We start from the raw sequence: 13,347 nt of genomic DNA, 5'->3' as shown, positions 1-13,347 counted from the left end.
CGAATCTGTTAATATGTGATTTTATATAGGGTGCCTGGGACACCCTACTGGAGGGACTATGTCTCTCGGCTGGCCTGGGAATGCCTTAGGATCCCGCCGGAGGAGCTGGTTGAAGTGGCTGGGGAGAGGGAAGTCTGGGCTTCCCTGTTAAAGCTGCTGCCCCCGCAATCCGACCCCGAAACAAGCGGAAGATGATGGATGGATGGATGGATGGATGGATGGATGGATGGATGGATGGATGGATGGATGGATGGATGGATGGATGGATGGATGGATGGACCAAGTTCACGCAGTTTAATGGTATGCTAACTCTGATGCAGGTCGGACTTTCAGTAGTAAAGTTGGTGATGTGTTTCCCACCTCCACAACATTGGCGTCTTTTTAAATTACTTACAGTATCTGCTGCTGGCTAAAAAAAAAAATTCTAATCTCACTCCTCTTCAAAGAGGGCGGAGGTGGTGGCATGTTGTCAACATGTATTTCTGTTGGGGCTGTGTGACTGTGAGCATGCGTTTGTGTGTTGGGGGTAGGTCAAGTCATCAGCCAATCAGCGTTTGAGGGGGGAAAATTCAGCACATTCTGGAAGTGAAAAGGGGTAAATGTAAGTTTGAAAATATTTAAATGATTCATTTAATAACGGTAGGGTCAATTAAATCCTTACAACATATGGGAAGACAATTTAAATTACCTGTATAACAGAACTCATTATATAATGCATGTAAATTTGCTTGAAGGTTGGTGGGAACAATTTGAGCATCCTGAAAAGTTGGTTGTGTTATGTCCCGACCGTCCCAATGCAAACTACGCCCTTGGTTTTTGATTAAATTCCTTAGGGATGAATTAATTTTCCAAAATCTTTTCCACACTAAACTGTCATTCAGAAAACGGATTATCCTGTTTATATGAGTCAATTTAAATTCTTACAAAGCATTTTGTGATTGCACATCGGTACGGTAACGCGCACTCATCCGTATGGATCGTATTTAGACGGGAATATGCGGCCAGTCACTTCTACACAGTGTCCACCATTTATTGTTTGTAGGTAATCCTGAAACCTCCATGCAGCTGTGAGTGCTGGCTCCCGTCTCACTCGGTAAATCCACAACAAATGTTAGCGCGCTGACGGTCAGGGCCCCACTCAGCCTGTGATGAAGGGTCAGAGGGGTTGGCTCAATCACAAGTTATTTTAGGAGGTTACTTTCATGTACGCGTCATTGCTGATGCTGAGAAGGCCTTATTTAAGCCAGCTGGAACATACAATGCCTCTGTGGGACAGAAGCACGCAGACGTGAATCAAGGTAAGCTCTGATTTACTTTATACGACAACCGCATTACTTGTTGGTTTGCTGTAGTAGTAGCAGTATTTTTTTTTTTTTTTTTTTTAATATCAAGATCTTGGCTTTTGTACTTTCTAAGTTTCTATTCATGGAACTTCATACCATAGCTGTGAGGTATTGGACATGCACTGATGGGAGTGGGAATAGGTACTTGCTGGGAAAAGACCTTTTGGGAACATCCAAGTCTTTTGTCGGATACCAAACTGATAGTAGACTCAAATAAGTAAATACAATTAAACAAAAGACTGCTTTTTTGTCCCTATTGGAAATCAATTTTCTGTAAATCTTGCATTATCTTTATTAATAGGCATACATGTTCACTTACATTTTTTTACGTACTTGCTGATTGAATTCACAGTAACAATAAACAAAATAATGACAAAGGGTGAAAAAAACTAAACTAAGAATATTCTATTTCGCCTTAAACTTTTGAGTAGCACTTTATTTGAATGCTCCTTATGACAGTGCCATCAGACTGTCATAATTACAACATGACACCTGTCAACAGCTAGTGACATCTGTCCAGATGACGGTAGAGTAGCCAAAAAAATGTACTCAAGTAAGAGTAGCGTTACTTCAAAATAATATTACTCAAGTAAGTGTAAAAGTAGTCATCCAAAAAATGTACTCAAGTACAAGTAAAAACGTATTTGGTGAAAAGAGTACTCAACTAATGAGTAACATTGTGAGTAACGCCTTAAGATGTATGATTTAAAAAAAATTTTTTTTTTTAACAATGGCATTTTTTTTATCGATATGAACTGTTACTATTATACTGTATTATAACCTATGACATAACCGCATTAGGGCAAATAAATACAAAAAAACCCATTGAATTCCAGCGAGAGAAAAAAAATCTACAGGACTGAAGCTTCATTTGTCCAAAGAGCATGAGTGATTGAACAGGCCGGCATGATCATAGAACGGCAAGCTTGAGTCTGATTGGTATAATGGAGTCATGTTATTATTGTTGACGTCTCATTGGGGAAACTGGTAGAGCTACTGTTGGCACGCTGGCAAAAAAAAAAAAAAAATCTAATATATAGATAAAAGAGGAAAAATGTAACGACAATTGTAGCTCAAAGTAGCGGAGTAACGGTAGCGTTTGTTCTTCACAGATCTACTCAAGTGAAAGTAAATAGTATGACTTAGTAAAACTACTCTTGTACATTTACTCAAAAAGTTCCACAAGTAAATGTCACAGAGTAAATGTAACACGTAACTAAACACTTCTGCATCTGTCGTAAGCATTTATTCATATTCATGACTGGTCTCATGGATTATAATGACAGTCTTATAGCATAATTAAATGAGTAGGTGTTTGTGTAGGTACACATTTCTTAATAAATCAGTGAAGCTGACCTTTTAATATATGCATGCACCACTTAAGGGGACATCCTGTATTTGGGGGTCCTTGTTGCCATTTCCGCAGGACAGTGTCCCACTGAACAAAGCGAGGTCCAAAAAGGCGTGGTTAGATGAGCACCCTGACGACAAGCCCATCAAACACATTTAGAAATAGATTATGAGCAAGGTCTTCTTGTGAGCAACAGACAAAGCAGGAAGGATTTCCTAAAAAGAAAGAAAAAAAAGAAACACTTTTTGTCAATGTTTTTGCCCTCGAAGACAGTGCATGTGTAGTGTTAATAAAGTCCTACTAACAGTTTACACAAGTATTTCAAAACAGTGACGTGCACATATATGTGTTTTTGATCAAGATGCCAAACTGGGGAGGTGGCGCAAAGTGTGCAGCCTGCGAGAAAACTGTCTATCATGCGGAGGAGATCCAGTGTAATGGGAGAAGCTTCCATAAAACCTGTTTCATCTGCAGTAAGAAAGCATTTCTTTTGTCCTGACCTCATTGTAAGAATTTTAAAGATAGATAGCCTAGATCTATTATTAGGACTGTAACCATCAAAGTTGTAATTGATGAATCTACTCTTTCTCCATCCTACTTAAAAACATGTATTAAGACGAGGCTCAATGGCTTCAAACCAACCAATTGCAAACTAATTGAGAAAAAAACATAACAAGGAGGCTCTGTGAAACAAAAGCTGTCAGAAATGTTACTAATGTCGTGCTTGTGTGTGTGTGTGTGGGGGGGGGGGGTTACAACACCAGCTGAGGCTGTGCACCCTGCCTATTTTTCACCGTATTTGTTTATACACACAAGATTCGGTTTCAGCCACAGACTGTGCGATGACTACTTTGTTCCAGTGGGACATCTGAAAGGTCTCTGAGATAAGCTCATCACTCTCTTCTCAATTCGACTTTTCCCAAAGCTTCACCTCGCACTTGCATCTCTGGCTATGAATAGAAACACAACACATTGAAGTATGCGTAATGACTCTGCTGACTGATAAAGCATACTCGGTGCTGGCTTTGTTTAACCAGCACTCCAATGGGACACCCTGTCCAGACCCAGTCACACAGCCTTAATAGCCAAGCATGATTCAAGTGTATTTCTCCTTCCTGTAGATAAAGTGATTGAAAATGTTAAAAATACAGTCATGTGAAAAAATTAGGGCACCCCATTAAATCTTGTTTTTCTTTATCTCTGGAAAAGAAAGTGATTTAATTGCAGGTAAACAACAAAAATTAACATTGTTTTACTCATTAAACCAAATATAGCATCAAAAATGCATATTCTAACTGAGGACAAAGTTAGGACACCCTACCACCTTATAGCTAATGTTACCCTCTTTTACCCCCTTAACTTCAGTGAGACGCTTTTTGTAGCCATCTACCAGTCTTTAACATCGGTCTGAAGAACGTTTTCCCCACTCCTCAACGTAGAATACTTTCAGATGTGAGATGTTTGAGTTTTTTTTTGTTTTTTTTCAGCCAGTCCTTGGTGGATTTTACTGGTATGTTTTGGGTCATTGTTATATTGCAGGGTCCAGTTTCGCTTCAGCTTTAATTTTTTTCACAGATGATCTCACATGTTGCTTAAGCACCCTCTGATACACGATGAATTGATGGTGGATTCTATGATGGTGAACTGGCCAGGTCCTGCAAAGCATCCCCAAACCATAACACTTCCATCTCCATGCTTCACAGTTGGAATGAGGTTCTTTTCCTAGAATGCTGTATGGGGTTTAAGCCAAACATGTCCTCTGTTCTGGTGTCCAAATAATTTAATTTTAGATTCATCTGTCCAAAGAACATTATTCTAGAAGGCTTGGTCTTTGTCTACATTCACTCTGGGAAATTTCAGTCTGGCCTTAACGTTCTTCTTGGAGAGCAAAGGTTTTCTCCTTGCAGACCTCCCATGAAGGTTAAACTTGTGAAGTCTGTTTCTGATTGTAGGGGCATGCACTTTCACATCAACATTAGCAAGAGCTTGCTGTCGGTCCAGTGATGACATTTTAGGGTTTTTGGAGACTTCTTTTAGCATCTTGCGGTCTGCTCTCGGGGTGAACTTGCTTGGACAGCTAGACCTGGGCATGTTGACAGTTGTTTTGAATATCCTCCACTAGACTATTTTCCGGACAGTGGAATGGATGATTTTATATTCTTTTGAAATCCCTTATCAGTCTCGTAAGCATCTACAATTTTCTTTCTGAAGGCCTCAGACAGCTCCTTTGATTTCACCATGGTGTTCTCTCACACTTCAACAGTCAGTCACTGTTGAAAGTATTCTGCGTTGAGGAGTGTTCAAACTTTCTTCAGACTGATGTCAAAGACTGGTAGATGGCTAAAAAAAGCGTCTCACTGAAGTTATTTCAGCAAATGGGGGTAACACTAGCTATTAGGTGGGAGGGTGTCTTAACTTTTTTCTCAGTTAGGATATGCATTTTTGTTGATGTATTATGTTTAATGGGTAAAACGATGTTAATTTTTGTTGTTTACCTGCAATTAAATAACTTTCTTTTCCAGAGATGAATAAAAATGAACAGACATTGGATATGTGAACATTTCTTAGTAAAGAACTGAATATTTAATGAGGTGTCCTAATTTTTTCACATGACTGTAGATGTCTCCATACTCCGCCCGTCGTCACAGTCTATTTGTTTCTTTGCACAGTGAGCTGCAGAAAAGGACTGGACAGCACCACAGTAGCAGCGCACGAGTCTGAGATCTACTGCAAATCTTGCTACGGCAAAAAATATGGGCCGAAAGGTTATGGGTACGGGCAAGGGGCTGGAGCGCTGAGTTCCGATCCTGTTGGAAAGCATGTTGATCTCCAGCCCGATGAGTATGATCCCTCTATTTCATATGATGCAAATTAGTTCAACACTAATCCGAATGAGTTTTTTAATATATACTGGGTCCTTTCAGAATTGGAGGATGTTTGGGCTCAAAATTCTTAAAAGAAAGAAAGAAAGAAAAAAAAGAACCTACTTGTTTCCAATTTTCTGCTCCAAATACATACACCAATAATGTGTGATAAACTGTGAAAGGCGTGCTCTGCTCATCTTACAGCTCAATGGTAAAAATGTTGTTAAATGATTTATTGGTGTTTACAATATTTGGCATAATCACAGTAGCAGGGATGCTAATCTGTACAAATGACAGATTAGTTGTTAGTTTTTTCTGTGGAGTAGTCTTGCTGTTTATCGAGTTGTTACAACTGACCAGGAGGACAAATTTGCTTGTGTAAAAAAAAGTAAAGAAAATAATCATAATAATATTCTTATTCGGCGGCAGAGTGGTTAGCACATCCGCCTCACGGTTCTGAGATCAAGGGTTCAATCCCGGGCTTCGGCCTTCTTGTGTGGGGTTTGCATGTTCTTCCTGTGCCTGCGTGGGTTTACTCTGGGTACTCAGGTTTTCCCTCAAATCCTAAAAACACGCATGGTAGGCTGATCGAACACTCTAAAATTGTCCATAGGTATGAGTGTGTGCGCAAATGGTTGTTCCTCTCCTTGTGACCTGCGATTGGCTGGCAACTGAGTCAGAATGTACCCCACCTACTGCTCATGATTAGATGGGATTGGTTTCAGCACCCCCGTGACCCTTGTGAAGATAAGCGGCTCAGAAAATGAAATAATGAATGACTGAATTCTAATTCCGATTATATTGCATATCAGGGTTGCATGAGGTAGAGTGAGACAGTCAATCAAAAACAACTATGTTCTAAAAGTATGAAAAATAGCACATAACAGCCCTTCTTTGGCCCAACTTGATGAAACTGATGAAAAATAAAAAATCAAGCATATCATGTAAGTCTTGCATGATAGTGATTGAATTACTTGATTAATCCCCATTAGGAGAAATTAAATTGTACTACTTGTAGTACTGTCATACAGATAATAAATATAAAAATGCGCATATTGTCTTGTAGCAGCGGTTGTTCCCACAGTCACAAGAGACAGCGGTGAAAAAACATAATACCAAAGAGAAATTAAAAATTCCATTTTAACTAAAAGTACATTCACAAACAGCATGTGTTAGTATCTTAGATGTATATTGTTTAACATTTTAAGAGTAGGACATAAACTCCTTCAATTCTGGAATTACCCATTTGTATTACAACCAAACGACACGTCCTATCTTTTTTAGATCTAAACCACGGCAATCCTCGACCAACTCCACATCTAACAAGTTTTCCACGAAGTTTGGAGGCTCTGATCGCTGTCCTCGTTGCTCCAAAGCTGTGTATGCAGCAGAAAAGGTGATGGGAGCCGGGAAGGTAAGGACTCGGAGTCACTGCGCGGTATCCTCTCAACATCATATACAGTGGTACCTCTACTTACAGAATTAATTGGTTCTGCAAGTAGTTTATTAACTTGAAAATTCTGTAAGTAGAGACGCATTTTCCATGTAAATGCCATAATCCGTTCCAAGGCACCCAACAATTTAGACATAAATCTTTTATAATGCATCAAAACATGTAACAAATACATGTTATAATTAGGTTATTGCACAATAAACATTAAATCTGAATTGTGCATTATGTAAAATACCAAGAATAGCGTAATGAATAAAAGTTCATACATTCATGTAAAATGAGGGGCGAATGAAGAGGACGATTGCATACACACATACACATACAGTAGAGGTCCCTTTTAGCCAATTGGATGCCAGGAATGCTAGGCAATAGCCAATGGCAGAGCAGCTGTAAGGATGTTACGTTCAGTAAACTCTGGGAGCTGTGAGTACCAGTATTTTTGCCTTTCATATCCTGAAATTTGTTTCGTATCAAGAGGCAATGTTTTCCCGTTGAGGTGTGTCTTAACCTAAAAATTCTGTATGTAGAGACCTTTGTAAGTAGATGTACCTCTGTATTATTGGTTGTCACTCCCTATACTGTATATTTTCCTGTTAAATTATAGTCACTGATTCTAAAGGCTTAAAGCCACACTTGGTAACTTTTCAGTTTTGGTCGATTTTAGCTACACCGGTGGACAAAAGCGGGAGTGTTTTTTGCTGAAGGAAGACTGTGTTTCCCATTAGGACCACCACACACCCACAGTGTCTTAAAATTGTCAATCAATCAAAAATCAATCTCCTGGTCGCCTGCAGATGGATTAAACAATATTTATGTTTCCAGCGGCTGTGTGAAGGATGAATAATAATTAGGTAATGAATCCAGTTGTGGCTAAACAATAGCAAATGACGGTTAGCAACTGTGTGACTTAGTGTGGCTAACCCCCCCACCCCAACCGAACTTGTCAGCACTGAAAAGTTAGGTTGAGGTGGCGGGGTGTCACGTCAGCGTTTGAAAGCCGGGCCAATGTTTATTCTGTATATCCTGGCAGCCTGCCTTTTTTCCCTCCTCAGACAAAACTTTTTGTCTCTTTTGGCTCTGCCATCTTTGCAGAATTTGCGCGAAAGCGTTTGCATCGACTTCCGTCTTTATAACGAATAGGGAAAGGGGGAGGTGACGTATTCCGTAAAGCAGTCAGTACATTCATAGTTTTTTTGTGTGGCAGGTGTCCTGCCACCCTCCTCAAAGTTAATTAGTGCCAGTAAAAGTGATACAGACCCCCTCAAGATATACTGTAAAAGAGGTGTCATTCAACTAGTTGTCAGTCGACATATCACAAATGTGATGAAAATATTTTATGAAGGTTGAAAACTTACCTAGTGTTGCTTTAAGAGCCAATTTTTTAATCACAAGTTATTGTTTATGTGAAAGGAAAATGAGATAAATTTAACAGGAAATGTACCGTATAATAATGCGTACATGTCTGCAGCCTTGGCATAAAACGTGCTTCCGCTGTGCTATGTGTGGTAAAAGTCTGGAGTCGACCACAGTGACCGACAAGGATGGAGAGATATACTGTAAAGGTACAGTATATTGCGTCCCGTTGTCTCAAACTTATTAACTTTAAAAATATAATAACCCTACTTGCACTCTTATTTCTCCCAAGTTTGCTACGCCAAAAACTTTGGCCCAAAAGGATTTGGACTTGGAAATGCCGCCATGTTGGAGGAACGAGACTGAACACTGTGTGGTAGTTGTGAAGAATTAAATAGCCTTAAACTATTACTGTTAACACAACAACAGCTACTATCAAGTCATTAACTTTGCTTCGCTTTGTTTGTGATGAGCCATGTTTGTACCAAAATGTTTCTTCAGCAATTTTTCAGTGTTTGTCACTGATTAGCTCATAGGTGAGCTGGAACTTTTCCCACCTGACTTTGGGCAAAATGTTTTGTTAGAAGTGCAGTTTGTGGAAGATTCTAACAATGTATAAATCAATAAAAATGTTAACTGTGTAGTCAGCTATTAAACAACAGTCTGTACATGACTTAAGGGCTAGTTTGTAGCCTCGTGCTCTAATTATAGTTTGTATGAACTGTTGAACAATTTGCAAAGGAGCATGTTATTGAAAAAAATACAGGAGCCTGTGAATGCCAGTGCCACCCAATTATTGACATAGTTATAGGTGGACTGAGTGACGAACATCTGTGTATGTAACAATAGTGTCTTTTTTTTGTTTTGCTTTTCATTGTCTATTATATCATCAGGTATTGCAGGGTTTCTACAGGTATCAGGAAATCTCATTTAATGCTTTAAACTACCGTATTTTACGCACTATAAGGCGCACCGGATTATAAGGCGCACCTTCAATGAATGACATATTTTAAAACCTTTTCCATATACCGTAATTTTTGGACTATTGGGCGCCCCTAATTACAAGCCTCACCCAGTACATTTTTAAAGGAAAACCCATTTTGTACTTACATAAGCCTCTCCTGACTACTAGCCGCGTGTGCCCACTTAGTAACATGAGATGTTGACAAAGAAATACACAGTTTTCAGAATTTTAATAACACACCTTAACTTTTCATTCCAAACAGCACCAGCAAACTCGGCAGTTATAGAGCAGCGGCACGGAAGTTACATACAGTGCCTTGCAAAAGTATTCGGTCCCCTTGAACCTTGCAACCTTTTGCCACATTTCAGGCTTCAAACATAAAGATATAAAATTTTAATTTTTTGTCAAGAATCAACAACAAGTGGGACACAATCGTGAAGTGGAACAAAATTTATTGGATAATTTAAACTTTTTTAACAAATAAAAAACTGAAAAGTGAGGCGTGCAATATTATTCGGCCCCCTTGCGTTAATACTTTGTAGCGCCACCTTTTGCTCCAATTACAGCTGCAAGTCGCTTGGGGTATGTTTCTATCAGTTTTGCACATCGAGAGACTGACATTCTTGCCCATTCTTCCTTGCAAAACAGCTCGAGCTCAGTGAGGTTGGATGGAGAGTGTTTGTGAACAGCAGTCTTCAGCTCTTTCCACAGATTCTCGATTGGATTCAGTTCTGGACTTTGACTTGGCCATTCTAACACCTGGATACGTTTATTTTTGAACCATTCCATTGTAGATTTGGCTTTATGTTTTGGATCATTGTCCTGTTGGAAGATAAATCTCCGTCCCAGTCTCAGGTCTTGTGCAGATACCAACAGGTTTTCTTCCAGAATGTTCCTGTATTTGGCTGCATCCATCTTCCCATCAATTTTAACCATCTTCTCTGTCCCTGCTGAAGAAAAGCAGGCCCAAACCATGATGCTGCCACCACCATGTTTGACAGTGGGGATGGTGTGTTCAGGGTGATGGGCTGTGTTGCTTTTACGCCAAACATATCGTTTTGCATTGTGGCCAAAAAGTTCAATTTTGGTTTCATCTGACCAGAGCACCTTCTTCCACATGTTTGGTGTGTCTCCCAAGTGGCTTGTGGCAAACTTTAAACAAGACTTTTTATGGATATCTTTGAGAAATGGCTTTCTTCTTGCCACTCTTCCATAAAGGCCAGATTTGTGCAGTGTATTGTTGTCCTATGGACAGACTCTCCCACCTCAGCTGTAGATCTCTGCAGTTCATCCAGAGTGATCATGGGCCTCTTGGCTGCATCTCTGATCAGTTTTCTCCTTGTTTGAGAAAAATTTTGGAAGGACGGCCGGGTCTTGGTAGATTTGCAGTGGACTGATGCTCCTTCCATTTCAATATGATGGCTTGCACAGTGCTCCTTGAGATGTTTCAAGCTTGGGAAATCTTTTTGTATCCAAATCCGGCTTTAAACTTGTCCACAACAGTATCCCTGCCTGGTGTGTTCCTTGGTTTTCATAATGCTCTCTCCACTTTAAACAGAACCCTGAGACTATCACAGAGCAGGTGCATTTATACGGAGACTTGATTACACACAGGTGGATTCTATTTATCATCATCGGTCATTTAGGACAACATTGGATCATTCAGAGATCCTCACTGAGTTTGCTGCACTGAAAGTAAAGGGGCCGAATAATATTGCACACCCCACTTTTCAGTTTTTTATTTGTTAAAAAAGTTTAAATTATCCAATAAATGTTGTTCCACTTCACGATTGTGTCCCACTTGTTGTTGATTCTTGACAAAAAAATTAAATTTCATATCTTTATGTTTGAAGCCTGAAATGTGGCGAAAAGTTGCAAGATTCAAGGGGGCCGCATACTTTATCAAGGCACTGTAGCATCAGCACGGCGGTACAGCACAAATTGGGCTGGTTATTAAAAACATGAAAGTCTTTGTTAGCAATCTTCATCTTCCTTGCCTGGCTCTGCCAGACTATTCTTCCTGTATTTTTCAAACACTGAGAGAAATAGTCTGGGAACCATCCCATTAACGGCCTTTCGAGCAGGTACAAAATCAATCGACAAATCAGATTCGTTTATTTGCGTGACGTGTTCTTCACGAGCAAAGTCACTCTTGCGCGTCGAAAGTCGTCTCTTCAACAACACAGATGGTGAACGGGAGAGCCGAGAATATGTTCCAATCCACGATAAAATCAGTTTTAAATTACCAAAAACACATGGACACGAGTCATTGACAACAGTCTGTCTCGCGCTAGCCATGTCGGATAAACTCCGCTCTCTTCGTATGTTTACTTCCGCGCGCAAGTCCCTCGTCCTGCCCTCGCCATTTTACTAACGTCACGTCTGCCCGTTGCTGATTGGTCCACTCCGCTGTCTGTTTGCTGTGGCTTGCTCCGCCCTGGAAATTGTATCCGCGTGAATGGTGGCCAGACTCAATAGCTGGAACAGCGGTGAGTCTGGTGTACCAGGCAATCATCTTCCTCCTGTGCACTCAAACCATGGAAGTCTTCACCATCAGTGTCGTATATGAAGACGCCCAGATACACTTCGCCACGCACCTACTCAGTCTTCCTTCGCCGTCGCCTTCAATGTCTCCCTATAATGAGGCATATTCACTCTTGAGCCCGTGACGTCCTCTTCGGAACGCAGCAGACTGGCCCCTTGAAACCCGTTGGTGATGGCGGACTTCTTTCCCACTGCTTCACGCTGCCAGGCTCCCCCGGCATACCTGTGCAATAGCTGCTCTTCGCATGAGGCGAGTCTTGGCAAACAATCTCTCGCCACGAGTCGTCAAAACTTCCCAAACAACTCGGATGGCCAATCTAATTTTTTCTAGCGTTCTCTATGATGCAGATCTGCCAATTCTACTCATGCACAAAGACGAGGGTCCGCCACCTCTATTCATGCACAGCGTACAAAGTTAAACCACCGGTCATAGTGCAAACTAGCGTCTTCCTCGACACTTATATTCCACGTGTCTCACTCCCACATTCCATGCTCGAGCGCCACGGGCGGCCGTCAGAAAAATGCAAAAATTGGCCGCATCATTGCACACGCCGCAGGATCCAAAATGAGGAAAAAAGTCGTGGCTTGTAGTCCAGAAATTACGGTATAAGGCGCACCGCATTATAAGGTGCATAGAATAAACGCTACAGTAGAGGCTGGGGTTATTTTATGCACCCATTAGACGGTGCTGCGCTAAAGGGAATGTCAACAAAACAGCAACACAACAGCAAGGTAAAACATGTAGTGCAACATTTATATCACATAGTGGAGGGGAACTTCTTTTCCACAGTCACCTTTTTTGTGTTAGATGGGTTATTATTTTTTCATTGTTTTGCAATGTATGCACTGTATTTGACCAGAGAATGTATAAAAACCAAAAACGCCTATGACTATACGTGATTCATAGACAAGGTGCACCGGATTATAAGGTGCACTGTCAGCTTTTGAGAAAATTTAAGGCTTTTAGGTGCGCCTTATAGTGCAGAAGATAAGGTAATTTAATGCACATGCTTAGTGTCGCCAATCATCCCTTGAAAAACGGAATTTTCCGTTATTCAGAAACAAAAGTAAGCGCCCCGCATTGCTCTTTCAATGTACGCGCTTTTTCCCATATTATCATAAAATAGTGTCTTTTTTGTAGAAGGAATGGATACTGATATGGTGCTTTACAAAATATGCAGGGAAACGCACTCACCCGCCTTCTTGCCTTTTGACCAAAGAGCTTACGGAACAATGACAAGATGAAATTTCACTTATCTCATTAGTCAAGGTACTGTCGCTTGCCATGAAGATAACGGAAGACAACATAAAAGTTGGGAGATGAGGTTTGAGAGAAGCCATGCTCAAAATGATGATCATTTGTTTTCTTTTCTGTGTGCATTATTTTTTACTAATTGTAATATATTTTTGTGTTCTGTCAATTTCATTTATTTCCACATTATATTTGGAGTGATAGTTTGCGAAAATGTTATTAT

The 13,347-nt window shown here is 40.4% G+C and overlaps 1 protein-coding gene across 1 annotated transcript; it reads left to right on the top strand.

Annotated features, from left to right (window-relative positions):
* The first annotated feature begins 1,256 nt into the window (after positions 1 to 1,256).
* Positions 1,257 to 9,561, top strand: csrp3 (cysteine and glycine-rich protein 3 (cardiac LIM protein)). The gene is made up of 6 exons (XM_057843181.1): positions 1,257 to 1,298; positions 3,056 to 3,167; positions 5,364 to 5,535; positions 6,843 to 6,972; positions 8,480 to 8,573; positions 8,657 to 9,561. Exons 2-6 carry the CDS (start codon positions 3,056 to 3,058, stop codon positions 8,728 to 8,730), a joined length of 582 nt encoding a protein of 193 aa, XP_057699164.1. The 5' UTR covers positions 1,257 to 1,298; the 3' UTR covers positions 8,731 to 9,561.
* Positions 9,562 to 13,347: the final 3,786 nt, after the last annotated feature.

This window comes from Corythoichthys intestinalis, chromosome 1, assembly GCF_030265065.1.
Source record: "Corythoichthys intestinalis isolate RoL2023-P3 chromosome 1, ASM3026506v1, whole genome shotgun sequence".
NCBI classification, from domain to species: domain Eukaryota; kingdom Metazoa; phylum Chordata; class Actinopteri; order Syngnathiformes; family Syngnathidae; genus Corythoichthys; species Corythoichthys intestinalis.
This window is presented reverse-complemented; position numbering and strand designations above follow the sequence as displayed.

Bases quoted from the DNA above. Each gene is read 5' to 3' on its own strand.
- csrp3 (XM_057843181.1), top strand. From the start codon at position 3,056: ATGCCAAACTGGGGAGGTGGCGCAAAGTGTGCAGCCTGCGAGAAAACT. The intron at 3,168-5,363 runs GTAAGAAAGCAT...TTCTTTGCACAG, and splicing joins TAAAACCTGTTTCATCTGCA to TGAGCTGCAGAAAAGGACTG. The intron at 6,973-8,479 runs GTAAGGACTCGG...ACATGTCTGCAG, and splicing joins AGGTGATGGGAGCCGGGAAG to CCTTGGCATAAAACGTGCTT.